Below are 26,867 nucleotides of genomic sequence, written 5' to 3'. Positions count from 1 at the left end.
CTGTGATTCATTCTAAAACTGGTTATCAGAAATGCAAAGCCATTTAATTAATTTCATGCAATAAATAATAACTATTTCATTTATAAAACATCAACAGTTGACAGCTTAATTGCTTAGTTGCGTTTATTCCAGTAAATTGCATTTTATGCATAAATAATGAGCTATGTCGCATCACAGTTACACACACTCTGAACTGCTTCAATTTATTTCGCGTGCATTTTGCATGAATTACTCGAATTTCGTAGTGAGTTAAATCTCCATTTTCAATTCACAATGTAATTTCTGCGAATTATGAATACATTTCCAATGAAAATGTTGAAATAACACTCAAAAAGAAGTAAAAAAGCTACAGTCTTGTGTATTCGACTGTGAGATACCCGCTACCCGATTTGAATGAGAGCAATTCAGTGGGGTAATATTCTTAAAATAAAATTAATATACTGCAAAATCACTAAAATATATACGATATTGTTATAGTATTACATTCAAAATATATTTAAGAGTACAAAATATACCAGATTGCTACCCAAACCAACTAAGATTTGCAGTAAGTAGGCGTATTTGCCCATACCAAAGTATTTTTTAGTTAATTTCTACAATTCTTATGTGATCGCAACCAAATTTTTAGGATTCATAACTATTAAAATCCTGCGACTAAAAAGCAAGCTTGTGTTTCGCTTTTTATCGATTTGCAAGGACGGAAGTGGGCGTGGAAAGTTTGTTCCATATACTTTATCTGCGCGCTAATATAACAAGTGCTGTCCAACATTTTTATATCTCTATCTCTTATGGTATCTGAGATCTAGGTGTTCATTCGGACAGACGGACAGGCTAATCAAGAATATATATACTTTATGGGGACGAATATGCCTCTTTCTGCCTGTTAAATACATTTGCTGCTTGCACAAATATATAATATCCTTCTACACTATAGGTAGAGGGTATAAAAACTAAATAAATTTCTTAGAGTTATTCTATATTCTGTAATCAACTCTCGTTTAAATTACTCTGATTGCGAACATGAATTGATTTAATTTCATTGATGGCAATTAAAAAAGTAACAAGCATTAACCATTATATATAATTTCAATTTAAACACTTTCAAGTGACTCATTTTTCAATGGAATATTGTAATTATTCTGAAACCAGGAAATCACGTGCTCTTTAATTAATGCATAATATTCTTTTGGTCTTTACTGTCAACTTGCTGGTATTTCCTAAAGGTTTTTACAGGGCAATATACATACATATGTGCGCAAAGTGCCGGTTCTTAAATGAATATTCTATTTTCATGAACTAACAAGTTTTGTGGAGGGGGTGGAGGGCGGGTTATGCATTAGGAAAAACCCATTTTAGAGGACATAGTAAAGTTAAATATTGATGCCGTTGGAAACTTGAACGAAAATTGTGTTCAGCACTTTGGAGACACTTGGACGACGGGCAATCCCATCAGTTAAGTACCATAACATTTTTGGGACGCTGCCCCCAAACTATTTATGGCCAAATGGTTGCAATGAGCATCCCAGAGGAGCATTCCATGAGGTTGATTAGCCACATTGGATAAGTGTGTGTGTGAGAGTGTGTGTGTGAGTGGGAATAGGAGCGCAAAACTTTGACAATAAGTTAAGGGGGTTTTTGGCTGCAATGAACCTTCATCAAACTCATCGACAGCTGCTCGTAACTGAAGCTCATAAAGTTTATGTGGCAATCTTTAAGTGGCCTCATACATACACATACATAGATACAGACACACTCACATTGTTACATTTTGCTGCATTGATTCAACAGCCACTTGACAACCCTAGCGGGCCAGGGACGATGGCGATGCCGATGCCGATGTCGATGGCGATGTCTATGCCGCTGTCGATCCAATTCCCATACCTCAATTCACTCCCCTTCTCCCAAAAGCCCATCAAGCTGTCAATTTGCATGTGCAATGCACGTTTCGTACGATTTCGTTCATGCTATCGTCTTTCATTCCAATTCGTTTCATTTCGCTCATCGTACCCATTTCGTTTCCATTCCATTCGCATTCACATTCAACTCTCGCTCTGGATTCGACATTTCTTTTTTTTTGGGTGGCCGCTAATCGATTCGCGAGCTACCTTGAAACTTGTGCCGTGCCAAAGCGCGCTGTCTCTCTGATAAATTAGCAGCTGCTTCAAAGCGTGAAACCATGCGACCACTATCGACATACACACACACACACAGTCACTCACTCACTCTCTCGCTCTCTATTAGGATATAGCATAGTACATACACACACATACACAGACTTACGGCTTTAGCTTCCGCTTTGTAGGGCGAGGTAGCCTCCATAATGAACTTCCGGCCGTGAGGAACGACGTGCTCGGTCCGTGTAATTTTGTGCGTTTGTTCAGCCGTGATTTATGCACATTGATGACGTCGCACAAAAATCCGAAAAGCAAAGCAGCTAAAGCCCAACACAAAAAAAAACACGAACGAGTTAACAGTTTTTGCTTTTATTTTCGCTTACTTTTGATATTCTTATCGAGCTGCGTTTAATTACGCTAAAATTTAACCCGTTACGCTGCACATCTTGTCGAATTGTTAAAAATAAATCAAATATGACTCAAGATATCAAGAATGATGCTACTAATTGATAAAGCTAGGTATGAACAGATAAAAACAAAGACAATAAACTTTAGATAGCGAAAGTCTCTAAAGGTTTTTTTATAGCTGTCATAAACATTTATTTTATATTTACAATCTCTCAATGGTCGAATGAAAAATTTGTATTATCGATAAAGCAATGTTTGGAATAGTATATAGCTTTCAAATTTAGAATATATCTGAATTATTTTATAAGAGACAAAATAACAAAATAAGTTAAAACTCGTTGTTATGCAAATTGTGTTGAATCAAAAAACAAAGATCCCAATCTGACATTTTAAAATTTCTCAGAAAGTACTTCGCAGAACCTGAATTCAATATACTACAAATATTTTCGCATGAAATTTTTCAATATTATTATATACATATGTATATTATGATTACTCAATTTATAGAAACAACTTCCAACAACAACTCTCATATATGCATTTACCAAATAAAAATGTATTTTAGCTACAAATAAAATACATTTCTTTTATACATCATGTCTTTTAAATTTGTATAAACAACTGCGTAAATATCGCAAAATTTACTCAAATAAAACCACAAATATTAATTCATCAGATTGGAAATTTATTTTGTATTATTTATAACAATTATGCTATACACACAAGTTGTATTTAACTTATAACAGAGCCAAACTTGGCGATATTGCAGGCACATAATGGGTTAATATTTTAGAGTATATCCGCATGTTTATATTATGTATACAGTATGTATAATTTCTATATATATATGTATGTATATATACTATGCTACAGTTCCGCTGTTGACTTCATCTCACTTAGTCACGCGATTGCAGTCGCTATGGAAGCGTTCGACATCATAGAAGTTCCTCAGCGTATGGAGGAGATTCTTATGTTTTGCCTCATCGCCATAGATGAGTGGGGGAGTGTACATAGACGTATTTTTTGGCACTTTCATTGGGGACGGTGTTCTTGTGGTTTTTGTTGCTGGTCGTGCTGGTGTTGGTGGTGCTGCTGATGTGCTTCCGTTGTGTCTAATGCATTCGACAGGCGCTTCATTTGCCTCTTTGCCAACGCCAGCGACCAGAGTGCGCCATTCGTAGATGCGTGGAGGCAGCTTCAGTTGAATGGTGACCCGATTGATGTACGTTTGCTCCATGCTGCGGTTGCTGGCGACGGTTGCTGCTGCCATCTGAACGAATCGAGTTTCAATTTGCAACTGATTGCGAATGCGAATGCAAAAGCGACTCTTCTGCGGCTTTGTTCTCCACACTTTGACTTTGAGTATGACGCATATCACGTCTGAGATTGCCAGTTTATGGTTTTACCTGTGTAGGTGTGTCTCTCACCAATGTATGTGTGTTCTTGCTCTAGAAGCTTGCTGAGCGGACGCGCTTGCCTCGAGTGCAAGCGGTTATTCAAATTGTTGTGGCATTTGGCACTTTGGCAATTGAAACTGGTTTCGACCGTGAGTCGGCCTCTAAGTATTAACTCTAACCACAGCCACAGCCAGGCAGACGACACGACACGCGCCCACATTTGGGCCTGCCACAAAATGTTACCTAAACAACAACAACAACAACAAACAAATTAACAACAAAGCTCAAAACAATCAGCATATTGAACTAGTCATTGCTCTATTAAAAAAAATACAGTTGAGAGTGCTCGACTGTGAGATACCAGCTTGATCAACTTAATATACCATAAGCTTTATTTCATATATCGATACAGTACTGTATTTAAGATATATGTACCATAAGATTCATAATAACCATTGCGATTGCCATATCCTATAATGTTTTTAAAACCTTTATAATTGTTGTTTTTAAAAAGTTTAAATGCGGCTTAAAAAAGTACAGAACAATTCTGGCTCAACTTCTTCCAATTCGGATTTTCCACATTTCGGTCTACTTTATTATTTATATTATTCTTGTTATCTCATAAACACCTAATCAAATAAGGTTTCGTGTTGATGCTACTTTCCATTACGCGTTATCAAATTTGAATTAACAACTAGCGACGATAACAGCAATTGTTTAACATTTAACAAAATTTCTAATTTGTATTATGACGTGATTGCTTTATGTATGATACTAAAATATCTGAGATAACATCTGGTTTGCTGACAATATATAAATGCCAAACTGTCATGATAAATACTCTATACAAATAAATACTCGATCTTTAAAAAACTTGAACAATTCTGGAATTCAATATAAATGATTATGTAAACAACTTTTATATCTTTCATTATTTTCGACATAAAAGTTACTATCGCTTCTGATAGCAACAACTCGTTTAATTAACATTTCTTGAGACTATATTCTATTTATTTAATGATCATACCTGGCTTCCCTCTACGTAATGACTTCAATATTTATTATTTGAATATCTAGAATTTGCATCTAGAAGTTGTTTGTCTAAGATCTTAAGCTTCCATATCTGTCGATTGCTTCCCTATCGGGTGTTAAGTCTTCCGTCAGTTTGACTAGCTCAGCTTTGCACTTAGTCATTTATTTATTCATATTTCTAATGAGCGCAATTTCTCGATGATCTGGTTTGATATTCAAAGCGTTACCTCCGTGTTAACTGTAGCTTATTCAATGAACGCCCACATCCAAACAAAATACAAATTATCTTACCTGCAAGTAAATAAAAAACAAGTAACGTTTTGACTACAAAGCGTTGCTAGACTACAAAATACTCTGCAAATAAATTACATTACTAGCTGAGAAAGATTGTTTAAACTTATGCCCATAATGTCGTTGATGAATTAAAAAAGCTTAGAATCGCAGAAGTTGAAGCTCAATATTTAAATAAAATAAACACAAATCTTTTAATTAACTTACATTGTAGGGTATTCCATACAATTGCTCAATTTTGAAAGTTTTCAAATTATTTATGCATAATATTTGCTATTACACATTGTATTATGATTACTAATGCATTATGCATATTATAGGATGTTGAATAGTGATATTCATTACAAGGAGAAGTTTTGAAAATAGCTTCAAATGACTAATCGTCTGTGTGAGTGTTTAAATAAGCAAATACTTAAGTATTACAGGGTATCTTTCATACACCAAGTGCAGCAATCGTCATTCATTAAGCATTTGGCAAGTGATTCATTTGTAACATTGATTTATAGCGCACGTTCCCGTGTTGAGTTCTGAAAAACCTCTGTTTTTAGGTTGCATGTAGGGAGGGTGTATACCGAGGGGGGACAGCCTGCAGTTTTCGAAAGGCAGGTTCAGCAATTGTGTGGGTGTGTAGAAGCCCGTTAACTGCATGCAAATTGAGAATAAGAGAGAGAGAGAGTACGCGAGAATAAAAATGAGAATTGAGAATATCTTATAGGGTTACTTGCTTCACAAATTTTGCGTAAACCTGTTTCGTAAATCTGTATTTCTCTTTATTACATTCGAATGTGGATTTTATTTTGGTCTGCTTAGTTAAGCGTTATTTGTATAGATTTCAGGGTAAATAAAATAAATAAAATTCTAAAAGAAAACCTTGTTATTCATTTTACTGCATTCCGGATGTTACGAAACAATTTTCAAGAATTATTATTATTAATAATATTTTTATATTGAATTTACTAATGGACACAATTAATATATTCATACTTGTGATTCATTCTAACTTTGCTCGAATACATTTATGCAAGTTATATGTTTATTTTTGTTCTATTTTTTATGAGGTTATAGTTAAAAAATAAGTAGAGAATTTATTTAGGGCATCACTTACAAGATCTTAAAATAGTTAATAGCCCCTTAAACACGTAAAGTAAGTAATTTAAATATGCTTGGAAATTTTTAAATTACTATTCCAGGGTATTTAATTCATCTGTAACTGATGGCAAGAGACTTTGTTGTGCGGGTGTGTAGGGCCCCGTTATCGCAATGCAAATTGGGTGAATGAGTTGTGACTTTTTTTTATTTTTAAAACCGGTTTTCATAGAATCAAGAGTAATGTTCTGGGTTGACCAAGGCCCAGCCACAGATTGTGAGTCAACAAGAGAAAATGAGTTCATTTAATTATAGACTCGGTACAAGTATGAATACGCACAGCTAAAATTGCTTTAGTGATAAGAATTTCTTAGGGAGGCCGCAAAGACTTGCTGCACACTCAGTACTCATGTATTTTCGCATTTTTTTATGATAAATCAACAAACAATACGAATGACAACAGCTTAGACAGACTAATGACATGAATCAGTCACAGCCACAGAGTCAAGTGGAGAGTCGGCGATTGTGCTGCTGGCGATTAAAAACGCGATGATTATTTGTTCGGCACACGCGCCAAAATGATTGCTCATACAACAAAAACAACAGCAACAAAAAAAAAGAGTACAAATTAATGATAAACATTTACATTTGCCAATTGAAGTTGCTGTTGCAGTTTCGCAGTTGCAGTTGCAATCTGTTAATTGTTGCAAAATGTGCTGCATAATTTACGGTTAATTGCTATGTGGCAAATCGCACAAAAGGTGCCGCCTGCGCCACGCGTTTTGCCAGCGATTTGCGAGCGTTTTTTTTTTCCTCTTTATCATCGCAGCCAGCAAAAGGTCGAGCTATTTAATTGAGGATGTGTAATTGGGGAGTTAACTATGAGTATGAGTCGAGTATGAGTTTTAATACAAGTGTTTAGTAATAACTATAGTATTTACGGCACTCAAAAGTGCCGATTCCAAGTGTCTTGGGAGCGTTTATCGCGCTAAAGGTCAGGCTTCCTCATTTAATGCTAACTACTATTTGCCACGTTTCGATTACGATTATGATTACGAGTATTTATCTAACATCTAGAAAGCATTTTGAAATATTTGTAATTATTTATTGGGCTACACAATAAAGTTGATCCACAACTCCTAAAATATTGTCAACAATAAATATGACACAAAAAAATGGATGATAGTAAAGAATTGAAAAGAAGCACAATCAAAAATTCGTTTGTTATGGCTGATATTGTTTCACTAAATTTTTTGAGCTAATAATAGGATATTTAACTATAGCCTCTGTCAATATAAAGTAATACCACAAATTAAAGCCCTAAAGTCTTAACAAAAAGTAAATTATTAAATAGATTTCAAAATTATTCTAGCTATTCTTTTCATTTAACTTTTGTGTTGAGGATAGGATTTTCAAAATAATTGCATTTGATTACATGAATGAAGAAAAACCTATGACTATTCATTATATATAAGTATAGAATTGGCCTTAACAGAAAGAATAAAATATTAAACTATTATCAATAAAACAAATAGGAATTCAACTTTTAAACAACAAGATTAGGTTACTTGACAATTTCAAATATGATTATTTAATTAAATCTATCTCTAAGATGTACATACGTAACAATTAAGAGTTGCATAGTATTTCTCCAACTAAAGATATTTGTCTCTTTTACACAATGCCTCTTAACAATGTTCAATTAGCTGAATGCAACTAACCAATATCGTTTCGAACATATTCTCTGCTCATTCCAGAAACTACAACCGACAATTCAAACACCACGAAAACGCCATTATTTCCAAAAGATCTATTCACGAAAGAACAGCTCGAGAACGGCGCTGTCATCCTGCACATCATCGGTGTTATATACATGTTTGTGGCGCTGGCAATTGTCTGCGATGAATTCTTCGTGCCTTCCCTTGACGTAATCATTGAAAAGCTCGGCATCACTGACGATGTTGCCGGCGCAACGTTTATGGCTGCGGGTGGCAGTGCCCCGGAGCTCTTCACGAGTGTCATTGGCGTTTTCGTGTCGTTCGATGATGTTGGCATTGGTACGATTGTTGGATCGGCCGTCTTTAACATACTCTTCGTGATTGGGATGTGTGCGCTATTCTCAAGAACTGTATTATCGCTGACATGGTGGCCATTATTCCGCGATTGCTCATTCTACAGCATCAGTTTGCTGGTGTTGATCTACTTTTTTCGCGACAATCGCATATTCTGGTGGGAGGCACTCATCCTGTTCACCATCTATATTGCCTATGTGACCTTCATGAAGTGGAACGTACAGGTGGAGCATTGCGTCAAGAAGATGATTACCAAAAACAAGGTGACTCGCGTCAGAAGTACAGATCAACTTATGCCAGCAGTAAGTAGTTGGGAAGTTTTTTTGCAAACAAATTCCAATTCTTAAAAGATCAAAAAAAAAAAAAAAAAAAAAATGCTAAAGAAATGTATAAAAACGAATTGCAAAAGTCGTTTAAGCGAAAGTAAAATTTGCAAATTGTCTGCAAAAAAAAAAAGCAAAAATTAATATGAAAAAAAGAAACGAAAATTCAAATCCTTTGCCAGGAAATAATTTCGTATGATTCTCATTTTTTTGTTAAGTATGCTTCTTCTTACTTTGGTCTAGTAATACTTTTCAAATGCATTTTTCCAACAACTTGACACTAACCAGTTAACAGCTGTGCTAGTTACTATGACTAAGGGCAGGCACCACGTGCGGTTGCAATCGGACATGAAACTTGCATGACTAACATGAAATGCGACTTTGGCATTGAATATAAGATGCTGATGACGATCATCATTACTATCATGATGATGATGATGATGATGAGATGACAATAATTGCGCAGCTTGAATTTCACCTGAGTTTCAGTTTTAACTCAATCTTTTTTCACTTAAAACCAGTCCATAGTGATACTTTCATGAAATATTTCCGAAATCTGTCAAGGTTACGCGGACTATTACAGGTGACACAAAAAGGTGAAAGATAATTCAATTTAATAACTGATTTCGACACGTTAGATCATGCTCTACATACATACGAATGACTCATCAACATGACTTAATGTAATGGGGTTTTTTATTTTTGTGTTCCGATGTTTCGCAACTTTCCCATCGGACGTTTAATCGTGAATTTCAACTGCCAACTGTCAACTGGTTAGTCTCACCTATCGTTCAATCTATCTATTGTTTTCAACTAACTCTTGAATTTATTATTTACATTTGACAAACTTACATTTATTCTTCATGCGCTAAGCAATCTTAACTCTAGCTAAAGATTCAGTTCTTAGTGCTTAGCGTTTGTTTATTTACTAAAACACCTTCTCATTTGTTATGCGTCTAACGACTTATTAACTCATATATACTCTACATATAAATACTCACCCACATACACACACTAAGAAACACACAGACAGCAGCGACAACACATACAAATACAACTTTGCATGCAGCCAATCAAACTGTGCACACAGCTTGAACTTGAATTTGATCTGAACTTGATTATGGAGCGCTGATATTCTCTCTCGTTCGCGCTCACGCATGTGTCGTAGTGCCTCCACATTTAAATGCTTGCTTTTTTTGATCCGCACAGTATGACTTGATTTATGAAATACTCAACTTACCATTTAAGTAAAATTTCCCACAGTAAACTACACAAAATGGAGATCAAATGTTGATGATATCCAGCTATAGATATTTTCAATATTTAAAAGTATGACAATCATTGCAAAAATATTGGAGAAACGAAAACTTACCAATTACCTGACAGATAGTTTTTGCATTGAATCAACGACCAGCGTTAATTCCGTTTGTGAAAGGACGGCGTATTCAAATGTTTCAACTACACCGGTTAAATTCTTTAAATGAAATCATGTTTTATTCTTTAAATCTTATACCATGTATAGCGAACATTCTTATGTTTAACGGACATCCCTAGTTTTGTAAATTTTCTGCAAGACATGAATACTTGAAATTCTATAGTGCATTTTTGGGTATTTGAAATAATAACAACGTTACTCAGTGTACGTGGAATTTATTAATCTTATTTATCTTAATTCTCTGCAAATATAATATTATAAGCTTGTGAATTTATTAAATTAAATACTATGGAAATAATATAATATCTATATTATTATAGTATTTAGCAGTATAATAATACAAATCACAATCGATACGATTTTGGAATTACGATTTTGATTCCTCTAGTTGCGGTCTTTCGATTAGCGATGGTCACTACTGGATAATCGATTTGTTTGTGATTAATGCTCTGTTTATATTATTTTTAAATAATTTCACCTAACAGGATGTACTAATTACAAGTTACAAACAAAAAATTTGTTTACGCGTTTGTTCAAAAGAACCTTTATAAAATATTTTTACAAATTTGAATATTCTTATAAATTCTTATTAGAATCATTTGCATCGTAGTTCTGCTTTCTCAATCAGCAGACTGATTCTCAGGCCCTGAATATGGTTAAGGTGGTGCATATTGCCTTTTATTGTGTTTCTGATTGTTTCCTTTGTAGTTGATGGTTGAACTCCTTCTATTGATCGCCAATATTGATAGTGTGATAAAGTTCGTGAGCCATTAATCTCGTCCTCCACCTACATTTTCTCTTCCATCTTCGGCTATTTCACAAAGAGGCTACATTCTGCAATTGTTGATAATATAAAAATGACAGCATTTCCGCGAATTGATTATTGATTTAATTTTGATTCGATAAATAATAAATAGGTCCATTTAAATTTTTGAATATTTAATTTGAAATTCTAACACAATTTAAATTTTACTGAAAAATTGTAGAAATTTACTGAAATGAATAATTGTTTTGAAACCTCAAGATTATATACAAATGTATACATTTATTGTGGCGACTTTATTTAAAAATATCCTATCATACTTAACTATTTATAAATCAGAAGCTGAATAATCTGTGGTTTTACAATAGTTTTTAATCATCATGCTTTATAAACTAAAAACTTCTCAGTTCGTTCTATACCTTAATCAGAGAAACAACATTCCTCTGTGTTCTATTCAGGATGTTTGAAGATAGACTTTTGGAAGTATTTCTCGTAATTATATATTGGCTAAAGATAGTACCATATGCTTTTGAAGAGTGCGAAGAACGGAATTGGGTTAAACTTGACATGGGGGCAATAAGAGCGACTTTTCCAGCTATTTTCGCGTTTGGTGTTCTTAGTGTCATAGTATTTATGACTCTTAATCGAATTACCCAATACTTACACGGCGAATTGAGGAAACTTGATAAAAAAATCGTGCGTGCAGCAAAGAAAAAGTACTCAAAAGATGTAATAAAGAAAGCTGTTGAGGCAAAAATGAATATTTCGGATAAACTGGAGAAACGTTCATGGATATCCCGGCTGCGTTACTAAAAAATAATTGTCTTGATTGTTGATAACTATACATTAATCCTTTGGCGTTATGTACTTTTATTGTATTTTTAAAATGCGAAAAAAAAAACAATTTATATGTTTAATTTTATAGAATAGCTTTAAAGTTAAGAAATCCAATACTTTTAAATCCTAAATAAATAAAGGAATATTAATAATCATTTAAAATTTGTATACCATTCTTCATATATAGAACACAAAATATATAAGTAGAAACTAAGGCAATCCAAACCCGACAACTGCTGCCGATTTTGGTCGTTGAAAGAGTTTCTGATTTCCTTGGAATTAAATGGGCATGAGAATAATCTAAAAGAAATTTAATCAGCGTTCAGCAATAACAAGTCATAGACACTAAAAGACGGACAGGCAAACAGACAGACGGACATGGCATTATCCTCATGTCTGTTGAAGCTGATCAAGAATATAAATGAAAGTAAGATATGTACATATATGCTGAATGTAGGCAGACAGTTATAATACCCTTCTCCCCTATAAAGCAATGTAAAAAACTTCTAGTTATTGGAGTTTATTGGTTTTCACATAACATATTACAGCATTATTATTTGAAAATAAGCTTAATTTAAATAATATAGTTAGTTACTCCGGGCACGCGTATATTTCCGCTTCGTGCTCCACAATTATTGTTGAAATACCAAGAGGCGGTGCTGGAGGTGGTCCGAGAGGGGGTGGGTGCCTTCTTACGGGGAATACTTTCCACATAAGAATCTCCATCTACACAGTCTAGATTTTTGTAGTACAATTTTTTTTCCTCCAGTTGATAATCCAACTCATACTTAGTTCTCTGTAATTGGCTCCATAAACGTAAGTCTAATGACTTCATTTGGAAGAATGTATATAGGACAATGCGGAAGGTAACCAGATAACCTCCTATTAGATATAAGGGCCTATCGGATTGCTTAAAGAAGGTATCCATTGGATTACCCTCGAATTCCCAATCCATGAAGGAGATAAATATTGGAGCAAAGATCCCCCAATACCCAAGTATTGTACACACTTCAACAATTTGTTCGCCAAACATATTTGACGGAAAATAAAACACACGTCTCTCTTAACAGCAGTTTTCGAACTAAACTAGAATAATAAAGTAATTTCTACAATGTACATTACACAGCATATATAACTTTAAGTTTGCGGTCTTTCGATATAATTATTGATGGTGATTACTAATCAACCTATTTATTTATGATTAACACTCACTGCCATGACCCTATATATATTCTTGATAAATGAGTTCACCTAAGTTGAACACAGCTATTTCTTTATAATATATGTTATATGGTCATATATGGTAAAAGCAGTAAACTGGATGAAATAATAATAATATTAGAATTTTTTGTTACGATTGTTCAGCAGAAACTTTATTTAATATTGACAAAAAGTTGAACATTTTATAATTATTTATTAGAATATTTTGTTTGCTTTGTAGTTCTGCTTTCTTAATCATCAGACTAATTCTCTGGCGCTGTATATGGTGGGGGTGGTGCATCTTGCCTTTTATTTTGTTTCTGTTTTGTTGGATTTTGAGTTGGTGGGTGAACTCCTTCTATTGGTCGCCGATATTGATAGAGGGGATAGGGGGGCATATTTTGAGTTCGGCGTAATGTTCGTGGGCCATCGATATGGTCCTCATTCACATCTTCTTCTCTTCCATAGTATACCTTTTCTGCATTCAGCATTTCGATATTATTTGCTTCGTGATTATGCCATTCTTTCATCGTACAGATGTTTATCTTTAGATACACGACTACAACAATCAGATAGATCACCACATAGCCCGCCACCAGTCCGAGAACCATCGCAGAAATGCCTTTTATAGATTCCATACGTTCTTCATCCTCCCAGGTAACCCATTTTTTTGTTGAGCAAATGCTAACTACAAGGGGTGCAATTAAAATCCAGTATAAGATAAATGTGAATATTTCCACAATAATTTTTCGTATCATTGCTGGACGATCCGACTGCGTGAACTTCGCTGAAACTCACAAATACAACTAGTTATAATTTAAAAAATAAACATGTATCGCCATACAGTAAAGGCTACATTCTTCTATTATTCATAACTCCACACATAAACCACAATATAATTTAAAAATAGCTAGCCAACATTTCCGCAACTTAGCTTTCGTTTAAGAGTCGGGGATTAGGTGTTGACTGTACAGAAAGGGAGTTTGTATCACTTTAAATATTATATATAAATATATTTGTAAATATAAATTATACAACCGAATTAAATTTTAATCAAAATTTATCTCATGTGCTTTGTTTTTCTTGAAATTTCTTTCCATCCGGAATACAGAACAATATGATAAATAATAAATATCTAGACCCATTAAAATTCGTGAAGTTTAATATTCTCAAGCATATATAGATTCATAATTATAATTAATAATTAATACATGTCTTATCCAAAAAAAATATTTAAAAATAGTCTACCTATCATTAAATCTGAATCTAAATATAGAACTTCATTTAGTATACGTTTTACAGTGATAACTTACATATAAACATTGTGCGTTATTCGTAAAAAGCTTTTCAGTTTGTTGTATAGCTTATACAGAAACACAACATTCATCTATGTTCCATTCAGGATCTTTGAAAAGAGAATCTTGGAAGAATTCTTCACATCTATTTATAGGATGCGGCTCTTCCCATTTGCTTATGACGTGTCGTAGTGTTTGTTGCCATTAATTTGCCATGTGCCTTTATGACGAATTGAAGAAACTTGATCAAAGAATCGAAGTATTAAAATATGTATATATATGTATAATACAGCTTTACGCAGAAGCCATACGCAGATGGTGCGAAATGCCCCTATTTTTTATTTAAATTTAATAATTGTTAGATTAAACAAAGCTAGTTTACTCGTACGTATTTTTAAATCAGAAGCACTTTTTTTGCGATAAATTTTTATCCTCGTGAATTCTTAGCAAAACTCTTTTCAGTTCGTTCTATACTTTAACAGAGAAACAACATTCGCCAGTGTTTTATTCAGGATGTTTGAAAGAACATTCTTGGAAGTATTCCTTGCAATTGGTTATTGGACGCAGTTCGCACCATATGCTTATGAAGAGTGCAAAAAAAAAGAGTTGGTCAATTTTAGATTTAGAGCTTTTGAAGACACGTACCAACGCTTTTTAGTGTTTTGTCTTATCATTACCATGGTGTATGCACTTGTTTATCGATTTACTATGTACTTATACGGCGAATTGAAGAAACTTGATAAAAAAATCGTAAAGGAAAGGAAAAGTACTCAACCAATATGGTAAAAAAAGATGTTCAGGCAAATATGGTTATTCCGGATAAAATGGAGAAACGTTCATGGATATCCAGGCTGCGTTTTCGTTTCCAAAAATAATTGACTTCATTTTTCTGGAAACCAACTTTCTTACATGTGAAAAACTACACATTAATTATATTTGACATTGTGTATTTTTCTTGTATTTATTAAATATATGAGCATTACCACGAAAATCTTACCCCCAGACAAATATAAAATTATTTATATGCTGAATTTTATAAAAAACATGAAAACAAAAGGAACTCGAATACTTTTCTTATATATACTTTTAGAACTAAGAATTTATGCTTGCTCTTTTTTAATCTGCCTATGGCTTGATATTAATAAGATCCTAAGGAATACAACGAATATAATTGAGCCCCCTTAACATAGAGGCTAAAAACTGAGCGGACAGAACTCTTTTTATACCAGGTACCCATAGGGTAGAAGGGTATTATAACTTTTTGCCGGCAGGAAATGTATGTAACAGGTAGAGGGAGGCATCTCCGACCCTATACAGTATATTTATTCTTGATCATCGTCCGTCCGTCCGTATGAAACACTGGATCTCAGAGACTATAAGAGATAGAGCTATAATTTTTTTCTACAGCATTTGTTATGTTTGCACGCAGATCAAGTTTGTTTCAATTTTTTGCCACTCCACGTCCTACCCTGCAAATTAACAAATATCAAATAGCTAGCGTAATTGTAATAATAACAGTAGTATTAACGATTCTTGAAATTTGGATGCGATCAGATAAAAACAGTTGGTGTTATTAAAGAAATACTTTTGTATGGGCAAAAACGTCTCCTTACTATGGGTCTTAGTTAATGTGGCTGACAATCTGGTATATTTTGAATGTACCATATCAATTTACCAAAAATACCCTTTCGCATATTTGTTAAAGCTTTGTGGTATATTATTTTGGTATATTTTGAGAATAATCTCATAATAGTTGGGTTTTATTCAAAATGGGTAGCGGATATCTCACGGCCGAGCACACTCGACTAAACTTCCTTACTTATTTGAGTCTGCAACCGCAAGATTCTGTTCATTTATTTCAAAATAAATTTATAGTCAAGCTATTGTTATCAATCATTTACACTTTGGTTTAACGCTAGTACGGATTCTCTCTAATAGGTTTTGGAAATAAGAATTCATGCCTCTGTTTTTATGACTCTGAATATTGTTAAACATTCATTTAAATTCACCATTCGAAATGCTCCTGTTTATGGGTTAATCAGATTTTTATTTTATGGAAAATTTATATTTTACCAGCATATTTACCTATTTTTAAATCAGAAGCTGAATAACGAACTTCATATAGTATACATTTTTTTGCGATAACTTTTTATTATCGTAAGGTCTTAGTAAAACTCTTTTCAGTTCGTTATAAGGTATATACAGAGAAACAACATTCATCAGTCTTATATTCAGGATGTTTGAACATACATTCTTGGAATTATTCCTAGTAATTAGTTATTGGACGCAATTTATTCCATATGCTCATGAAGAGTGCAAACAACGAGATTGGGTCAACATTAACAAATTAGATGTTGAATTTAGCAAGAGATTTCAACCCCTACTTGCGTTTTGTTTTCTCAGTGTCATAGTGTACATAGCTTTTTATCGAACTACCATGTACTTTTACGGCGAATTGAAGAAACTTGATAAAAAGATCGTGCTTAAAGGAAAGGAAAAGCACTCAAAAATGGCTATAAAGAAAGAGATTGAGTCCAAGATGAATATTTCGGATAAAGTGAAGAAACTGCGCTTTCGTTTCTAAAATGTTTTTTTTTTTTTTAATTATTTGCTAAATTTTATAAAATGGTTAAAAATTAAAATAATTTAAATACTTTATGTTGATAATAAATCCAAAACAAATAAAGGAATATCAATAATTGTGTAAAATGTGAATAACATTTATCAAATATAACTAATAAAAATATAAATAAAATTTATTTGAGCTCACCAACACCAAGTGCCGTAAAAAAAATTTTAGCTCTATCTTATACAGTCTCTAAGGACTGGATGTTCATACAGGCCGCTTCGTGTTCCACAATTATTTTTAAAATGCCAAGAGGAGGTGCTGGAGGTGGTCCGAGAGGGGTGGGTGCCTTCTATGGAGGAATACTTCCCACATAAGAATGTCCATCACAGTCCAGATTTTGGTAGTACGATTTTTTTTCCTCCAGTTGATAATCTAACTCATACTTAGTTCTGTGTAATTTGCTCCATAAACGTATGTCTAATGACTTTATTTGAAAGAATGTATATATTACAATGCTGAATGTAAAAGGTAAAAGGTATATGGGTAAAAGGGAATTCGTATTGATGTCGTATTTCTTGAATTAGCCATCAAGATTGGAACAAAGATCCCCCACTTCAACACACTTCAACAATTTGTTCGCCAAACATATTTGACGGAAATTAAAACACTTGTTTCTCTAAACATCCGATTACCAACTAATGAAGTAATATAAGAATATAAGAATAAGAACAACCCAATAAACCTATTTAATTTTACTTAAATTAAAAACAACATTCTTCTTTAATACCTGTGTATTGAATTGTAAGATACTAAAAATATAACAAAGCCCATATTTGATATAATGATATTGTGTCACATTCAAAATATACCATCGAGTGCAAAATATAAAACGCGTAGTATTGAGATACATCGTAGTAGAAAATATTTATTTAGAATTGTATTTCATAGTCATTAATGAAATACAATTGTAATAATAATAATAAATACCAGTTAATTTATCGTTAGCTTTACCTTTATATTTATTTATGACTTTGTAGACAATAAACAAAATCAATATATTCTGTTCTATAACTTTTTTGAGAGAAGGAAATGTTGAAAGAAATTTTTACATTTTGGGCATTGATTCGATTTATTGGAACAAATTATTTTCAGTTAAGCTGATCCCTTATATTTAGATTACAAATACACAAATATTTAAGTGTAGGTATTCGCTACTTAAATAACTTACTGAATGGTTACTTCCTGTTACAAGAAGTGTTACCATTTTACAAAAAAAATTTAAAACCTTCGAAATAATCTTAATTTTCGAAATGCTTTAATTGTTTGAGAAAGTATCCCACTTGGAATATTTTGAAACATTGCAAATTCTTCAATGAGAAATGCTGATCGAAAGATTAAAAAATGAATTTGAAAATTGCCTACAACTCGAATATATAAATAAAATGTCGTTTAATTTAAAACACTGCAAGTGCTGCAATGATGGAATAATTGAAAAATTCATTTAAGAATTGCCTATAATTTGCAGACAGAACTTGTCCATCGCTTGTGATTCTTTGGTGTGGTGCTAATGCTAATACTTGAATGCTGATTCACTTCGATCAAACGCTCTCGCTCTCTCTTTTTCACTAATCACGTCTGCGTTTTCGTTTCCAAAAATAATTGACTTCATTTTTCTGGAAATCAACTTTCTTACATGTGAAAAACTACACATTAATTATATTTGACATTGTGTATTTTTCTTGTATTTATTAAATATATGAGCATTGCCACGAAAATCTTACCCCCAGACAAATATAAAATTAATTATATGCTGAATTTTATAAAAAAAAAACATGAAAACAAAAGGAATTCGAATACTTTTCTTATATATACTTTTAGAACTAAGAATTTATGCTTGCTCTTTTTTAATCTGCCTATGGCTTGATATTAATAAGATCGTATATAAGGAATACAACGAATATAATTGGGCCCCCTTAACATAGAGGCTAAAAACTGAGCGGACAGAACTCTTTTTATACCAGGTACCCATAGGGTAGAAGAGTATTATAACTTTTTGCCGGCAGGAAATGTATGTAACAGGTAGAGGGAGGCATCTCCGACCCTATACAGTATACTTATTCTTGATCATCGTCAACAGCCAAGGCGATCTAGCCATGTCCGTCTGTCCGTCCGTCCGTATGAAACACTGGATCTCAGAGACTATAAGAGATAGAGCTATAATTTTATTCTACAGCATTTGTTATGTTTGCACGCAGATCAAGTTTGTTTCAATTTTTTGCCACTCCACGTCCTACCCTGCAAATTAACAAATATCAAATAGCTAGCGTAATTGTAATAATAACAGTAGTATTAACGATTCTTGAAATTTGGATGCGATCAGATAAAAACAGTTGGTGTTATTAAAGAAATACTTTTGTATGGGCAAAAACGTCTCCTTACTATGGGTCTTAGTTAATGTGGCTGACAATCTGGTATATTTTGAATGTACCATATCAATTTACCAAAAATACCCTTTCGCATATTTGTTAAAGCTTTGTGGTATATTATTTTGGTATATTTTGAGAATAATCTCATAATAGTTGGGTTTTATTCAAAATGGGTAGCGGATATCTCACGGCCGAGCACACTCGACTAAACTTCCTTACTTATTTGAGTCTGCAACCGCAAGATTCTGTTCATTTATTTCAAAATAAATTTATAGTCAAGCTATTGTTATCAATCATTTACACTTTGGTTTAACGCTAGTACGGATTCTCTCTAATAGGTTTTGGAAATAAGAATTCATGCCTCTGTTTTTATGACTCTGAATATTGTTAAACATTCATTTAAATTCACCATTCGAAATGCTCCTGTTTATGGGTTAATCAGATTTTTATTTTATGGAAAATTTATATTTTACCAGCATATTTACCTATTTTTAAATCAGAAGCTGAATAACGAACTTCATATAGTATACATTTTTTTGCGATAACTTTTTATTATCGTAAGGTCTTAGTAAAACTCTTTTCAGTTCGTTATAAGGTATATACAGAGAAACAACATTCATCAGTCTTATATTCAGGATGTTTGAACATACATTCTTGGAATTATTCCTAGTAATTAGTTATTGGACGCAATTTATTCCATATGCTCATGAAGAGTGCAAGCAACGAGATTGGGTCGACATTAACAAATTACGTGGTGAATTTGACAAGACATTTCAACCCCTACTTGCGTTTTGTTTTCTCAGTGTCATAGTGTACATAACTTTTTATCGAATTACCATGTACTTTTACGGTGAATTGAAGAAACTTGATAAAAAGATCGTGCTTAAAGGAAAGGAAAAGCACTCAAAAATGGCTATAAAGAAAGAGATTGAGTCCAAGATGAATATTTCGGATAAAGTGAAGAAACTGCGCTTTCGTTTCTAAAATGTTTTTTTTTTTTTAATTATTCGCTAAATTTTATAAAATGGTTAAAAATTAAAATAATTTAAATACTTTATGTTGATAATAAATACAAAACAAATAAAGGAATATCAATAATTGTGTAACTAACTAATAAAAATATAAATAAAATTTATTTGAGCTCACCAACACCAAGTGCCGTAAAAAAAATTTTAGCTCTATCTTATATAGTCTCTAAGGACTGGATGTTCATACAGGCCAAAATGGCTTTAGGGTCTCATGGGGTCAGAAATGTCACCTTCTATCTGCTACATTCTGTTATTATAATACCCTTCTCCCCTATAAATAGGTTTAAAATAGAAAAAGCTCTAGGTATTGGATTTTATTGGTTTTGAATTAACATATTACAGCATTATTATTTGAAAATAAGCTTAATTTAAGTAGCATATACCACATATTATTTATGCAATACACAATTACACCGGACACGCGTATATTTCCGCTTCGTGTTCCACAATTATTTTTGAAATGCCAAGAGGAGGTGCTGGAGGTGGTCCGAGAGGGGTGGGTGCCTTCTATGGAGGAATACTTCCCACATAAGAATGTCCATCACAGTCCAGATTTTGGTAGTACGATTTTTTTTCCTCCAGTTGATAATCTAACTCATACTTAGTTCTGTGTAATTTGCTCTAATGACTTTATTTGAAAGAATGTATATATTACAATGCTGAATGTAAAAGGTAAAAGGTATATGGGTAAAAGGGAATTCGTATTGATGTCGTATTTCTTGAATTAGCCATCAAGATTGGAACAAAGATCCCCCACTTCAACACACTTCAACAATTTGTTCGCCAAACATATTTGACGGAAATTAAAACACTTGTTTCTCTAAACATCCGATTACCAACTAATGAAGTAATATAAGAATATAAGAATAAGAACAACTAAAAGTTTGCGGTCTTTTAATAAACCTATTTATTTTTGAATATTACTCACTTAAATTAAAAACAACATTCTTCTTTAATACCTGTGTATTGAATTGTAAGATACTAAAAATATAACAAAGCCCATATTTGATATAATGACATTGTGTCACATTCAAAATATACCATCGAGTGCAAAATATAAAACGCGTAGTATTGAGATGCATCGTAGTAGAAAATATTTATTTAGAATTGTATTTCATAGTCATTAATGAAATACAATTGTAATAATAATAATAAATACCAGTTAATTTATCGTTAGCTTTACCTTTATATTTATTTATGACTTTGTAGACAATAAACAAAATCAATATATTCTGTTCTATAACTTTTTTGAGAGAAGAAAATGTTGAAAGAAATTTTTACATTTTGGACATTGATTCGATTTATTGGAATATATTATTAAATATAATACATAATATGTTTTCAGTTAAGCTGATCCCTTATATTTAGATTACAAATACACAAATAATTAAGTGTAGGTATTCGCTACTTAAATAACTTACTGAATGGTTACTTCCTGTTACAAGAAGTGTTACCATTTTACAAAAAACATTTAAACCTTCGAAATAATCTTAATTTTCGAAATGCTTAAATTGTTTGAGAAAGTATCCCACTTGGAATATTTTGAAACATTGCAAATACTTCAATGAGAAATGCTGATCGAAAGATTAAAAAATGAATTTGAAAATTGCCTACAACTCGAATATATAAATAAAATGTCGTTTAATTTAAAACACTGCAAGTGCTGCAATGATGGAATAATTGAAAAATTCATTTAAGAATTGCCTATAATTTGCAGACAGAACTTGTCCATCGCTTGTGATTCTTTGGTGTTGTGCTAATGCTAATACTTGAATGCTGATTCACTTCGATCAAACGCTCTCGCTCTCTCTTTTTCACTAATCACGTCTTGACCCCTTGCCGCAGGTGTGAATGATGTGAGTGATGTGTTGTTGTGCCCATTAAGACGTCTGGGGACATGATGACACCATGGCTCAACTTTCGAGCCATGCCCGGAGTGCGGGGCGGAGTTGCTGGCACAGGTGGTGCTGAGCGTAGACTAGGCGTTGGACTAGAGATTTGATTTTGGCCCAGTCGTTGTTGCTGTTCGCGTGGCAAAGTCGCACTGCGCAATGGACGTGTCTCATGTTTGATGTGTATGCGAGCCAGATCACTTTCGATCAACAGCGGATGGCTAATGGTGCGTATCACTTTGGGCATCATTTTGTCCGCTTTGTGACCATCAACGGTATCCAGATTTTCCGTGGATACGGCTTGATAGTGTGATTTATCGCTAAGCTGTGACTCGGGATCCTCCTGGGTTTTCTTCAGTTTATGCCACATTTTAACATCGCAGACTTTCAGCTTCATGTAGATGAAGATGACAATGCGATAAAAGGTCACGTAACCAGCGAGTAAACACAATGCGAATGTCGCATGATCCGAAAATGATTGAAATGGTTTATTTAAATCCCAGAGTATCCAATTTTGTGTTTTGCAATATTGATAGATCGCTGGCGTGATAACCATCCAATAAAATAGCAATGTAAACACTTCGATAATCCTTTTCTGAAACATTGTCGCTGGTGTTGTTCCCGTTTGCTTGAGATTACTTTGAACGACGCGTGCGCGCGCGATTATTCGTTGTGTTTGGGTTCAAGATTCGTTACTAAATGATGTGCACAGAGCGCATAACACTGCTATATAATAAAAGCACAGCGCAGCCATCGACAAATCAACGATCAATGCAGCCAGCTCACACACCAGCTCAAAATACAACTGAGTCTCAAGCACAGATAGAGACACAAACAGAGACAGAAAGAGAAACAAAGACTGAGTCAAAGCGACTTCGAGTAATCGGTCTGTCTCTCAGTCGGTTCGTCCGTCACATTAGCTAGGGGGCAGCTTGAGGCGCTTGGCTTTATCATTATCAGCTTTGAATAGTTATATCGTCAACAAGTATATATGAACGTGAACGTAAACAAAGTCGACGTCAATCTGAAATCCCAGGAATATCTGCATTAATTCTTGGAACTGGTTTGGGGTCTGCCCCTTCATTGAGACAGGTGGCGCGGATTGCATTGAATGACCAAACTGGTTGAGTGACAAATTGAGCCGTGCTTTGAGTTACAAAACAAATATCGAACTATCGAGACCGAGAGAGTCGTCGCACACAGTCACTCAGGTTCACTGTAAGCATATATATTTTGCAATTTACATTTCTTAGATCATTTGGTCAAGTGTTTTATTGTGATTCGCCTTCGCCTTCGCCTTCGATTTCGATTTCGTATTTCGAATTCAGCTTCGTGGTTGACGACGTCTTTGTCTGCATTGTCGGGTTTGAGTTCGGTTTTTTTTTTGTTTGCCTGGGCGAAATTTTTGAACCTGCGCTGAGTTTTTGAAATTGTGCAAAAGTGATTCATGCGTGTTTAAATAATTTATTATGCGATTTAAGCAGCTGAAGTAACTGCCGTTTATTATAAAATGCTTTTAGCATGATTTCACATCTGTTTTGACCAAAAAAAAAAAAAAGATCACAAAACCCATAGAGAAAAAGACATATTAAAAGGAAAATATCCGATCAATTTCGTCTATTAACGCAAAACAATTTCTATTCTCTCTCATTCGATGTTTTTCACTCAATCGCAGCTAAACTATTTTTATACACCTATTTCATAGATCCTCTAGGGTTTTACGTCATTCAACGACTGAGTTATATTGAAACGTGAATGAGTGTAGCCTATCAAACTGGCAAAACAACATGACTTGCCAATTAATTAGCATTATAATGAACCATGAGGTAGTTCACCTGGGCACGAGCCACACGCTAATTGGCCTCAGGTTAGTTATTTGTTAGTTAGTTTCATTGCTAGTTTCGTTCGATCTTGAATCGCCCTACACATGCCCCAGTTCCAATTCCAGTTTCAGCTCCGCATTTTTATGAATGGGATCTGGATTGACGAGTTCTCAAAGCGTATTCATACTATCTACTTAAGTATTTATCACATAACACATTCGAATATCGTATATCGTAGTAGGTCTCGTAACAATCTTTCTATACTATAATCGCTTTTTTCTATGTATTCTGTAAGTTGTCATATTTGTGTACTTGACATGCATCTACTATATCTTAACTAATTATCACTTAGTCATTTATCACATACCATATTATCGTATATCGTAATTAGATGGTTCGATTTTTTGTTTTCTTTCGCACTTCTAGAGCTTTCCTTTTGGCCAGTCATAAGTCTAAGCTTTAAGTTTGTTTCAATTGTTTCTGTAATAACTGAAGTCTTCATATATATATTTATATATATTGCAAATGTATAATTTTCGAACATAACTTTTTATGTTTTATGTGTTTACATTTTATGATTATAGTGAAGGCAAAATGAAATACAACAAAACTTCCCACTGCGCTTTGACATACAAAAAAAGTATATATATGTATATTTTTTTTCTTAACTAAACCAAGTCATTGAAAAACTGAAGCTTGTATGTATACTTAAAAAAAACAGTTGCAAACAAACAAAATTTAAATAAGAAAAAATGTGAAAATTGTTAAAAAAAAAAAAAAAAAAAAAAACAATGAGCTTAAAGTGTACTATAATTTATTTGAAAATGTATTCATTTTTTATAGTATTTGTTTTTGTTTTATGTTAACTGAAAACCACAACAAAAATCTCCTGAGTTTCTCAGAGGCCAATGCAATGGAATAAATGCATTTCCAAAGCGAAGCCACACAATCAACTGTGGTCTGTGCCCGATCTTTACACCCGATAAATCCAATTGCACCAATCCCAGCTGTACATATGAAGAGTCTCACTGTTGAAATAATGTTTGATTTGTTGCACCTTAAATCAAAAAAAACAAAAAACAAAAACAGTAAACCAAAACCAATTCCCAACTTTTTTGTATTATGGTCATATATGGTCACAGCATTAAGTTCAAGACGTACGATCTTTTTGAAACTTGAGAGTTATCAAGGCCAAGTTAATAGATCAGCAGTTATGCAAGTTATGTGGTCCGTTTAGTATTTGTTTAACTGTCTGTATTATGAATATTGTGGTTGAATTTAATAAAACAATTTTCTTTTCACTTAATTTTCGAGTTTTTAGTTTTTGTCTTATCTTTACGGAATATTGGCTACAAATTAATTGCACTTATTAATTCGATTAGACTTTAAGCGATACAAAAGCTGAATCAACAACAACAACAAACTACAACAATACATACAACATTACAGCAACAACAACGACAACATCAATGCTCAACACGAAACTGTAAATTTTTACAAATTGCAATAATAAACTTTTCTTCTTCTTCTTTTCACCTTTTTCTCAACAAAATGCTTACCATCAAAAACAATAAAAAATACACTATCCAACAACAACAAAAAATCATACACTCTTCTCAAAAAAAATTCAACTAATAACTGAAAAAAAAAAAATTAAACAAAAACCCCTTAACTCTGAACATAACCGTTAACGTAAATGTAACCGTAAACGTAACCGTAACCGTAACCGTAACCGTACCACCCGTCCATCCGTTCTTCCTTCACTTCAGGGTAATGCTGCCAACTCATCGGAAACATCAATGGCCACCCAGCCGGGCGGTTCGGTAACATCACGAGCGGCCAGCGAGACCCGTTCGGGTCCGGCCGGTACAAGCAATGCGGGCGCTACAGGTAATAGCAGTGGTGGGACTGCTGGTAGTACACAGACCGGTGCAAAATTCCGTCATGGCCTATTACAGCTAATGATACACACGATAGATCCACTACACGATGGTAAGTTCGTTGAGTTTGTCACAGTGTGTTTTGCACAAGTCAAGTCAAGTCAAGTTAAAGAAAATATAAAAATGAGACCAATTTCAAAAGAAATCCCACGATCCCAACCTCCCACCTGTTTTCCAAACCTCCAAACCGTTAACACCCCCCATCACCACAATCCAAAGCCCACAACCAATAACCAAAAACTACAAAATCCTATGCCAATTCCCAAACGCTTACATTCGAAAAACAAAAGCAATAAACATAATACCAACTACTTACTATATACTCCATACCTAACTCTAAAAAAAAAAAAAAAAAAAAATGAAAAAAATACGAAAAAAAAAAACTAATAATAATTTGTGTTCAGTTTTTAAAAAAGTCTGTTCTGTGTATATTCTGTGTTTCTTCCTAATTGGATGTTTGACTTGCTAGCAAGAAAGTTACTTACTTACTCTTTACTCTACTCTTTACTGTATATTTTCATTTGTTGGTTGCTTTCTTCGTTCCTGCCTCCTGCCGCATTTCTCCTACTTCTTCTTCATTTAACTTCATTCCTTCTTCTGTTTGTTGTTTGTTTGTTTATTTACTTGGCCCTTTTTTTTAATGCGCTGACCTTGAGGCCACTTATCTAATTACCACGACCAACGCGACCAGACCGAACCAGACTGTGTGTCGTCTATGTCTAGCGTCTTGCGCTTAACTCGCTTCCCAAAATCCCACACTCCAATTGTAGTCCTTGCTCCAGTATGAAGGCGACTCTTTCACTCCCTCCCTCTCTCTCTCTCTCCTCTCTTTACCCCTGTTGCCCCAAAACATGCACTGACATTTCGGGGCACGTATACAATACACTGGCCCGGCTGGTTCGACTTTCTATTAGAGCACCGGACGTGCTCGCATTG

At 33.7% G+C, this 26,867-nt stretch overlaps 3 protein-coding genes across 3 annotated transcripts in view; 1 reads left to right on the top strand and 2 right to left on the bottom strand.

Annotated features, from left to right (window-relative positions):
- Positions 1–26,867, top strand: part of LOC117566107 (sodium/potassium/calcium exchanger Nckx30C) — a 48,009-nt gene that overhangs the window by 5,579 nt on the left and 15,563 nt on the right. The window contains 2 exon segments of the mRNA XM_034245577.2: positions 8,086–8,702; positions 25,761–25,983. Of these exon segments, the coding sequence (XP_034101468.2) occupies positions 8,086–8,702; positions 25,761–25,983 (840 nt within the window).
- Positions 3,189–3,833, bottom strand: LOC117566109 (uncharacterized). The gene has a single exon (XM_034245579.2). The coding sequence runs from the start codon at positions 3,790–3,792 to the stop codon at positions 3,415–3,417; it is 378 nt and encodes a 125-aa protein (XP_034101470.2). The 5' UTR covers positions 3,793–3,833; the 3' UTR covers positions 3,189–3,414.
- LOC117566108 (uncharacterized) lies at positions 21,528–22,883 on the bottom strand. The gene has a single exon (XM_034245578.2). It carries the CDS (start codon positions 22,770–22,772, stop codon positions 22,098–22,100), a length of 675 nt encoding a protein of 224 aa, XP_034101469.2. The 5' UTR covers positions 22,773–22,883; the 3' UTR covers positions 21,528–22,097.

Source organism: Drosophila albomicans, chromosome 2L, assembly GCF_009650485.2.
Source record: "Drosophila albomicans strain 15112-1751.03 chromosome 2L, ASM965048v2, whole genome shotgun sequence".
Lineage (NCBI taxonomy): Eukaryota > Metazoa > Arthropoda > Insecta > Diptera > Drosophilidae > Drosophila > Drosophila albomicans.
The sequence above is the reverse complement of the archived record's forward strand: the minus strand, read 5'-3'. Positions and strand labels throughout refer to the sequence as shown.

Coding starts and splice junctions, on each gene's coding strand:
- LOC117566109 (XM_034245579.2), bottom strand. CDS start 3,792: ATGGCAGCAGCAACCGTCGCCAGCAACCGCAGCATGGAGCAAACGTAC.
- LOC117566108 (XM_034245578.2), bottom strand. CDS start 22,772: ATGTTTCAGAAAAGGATTATCGAAGTGTTTACATTGCTATTTTATTGG.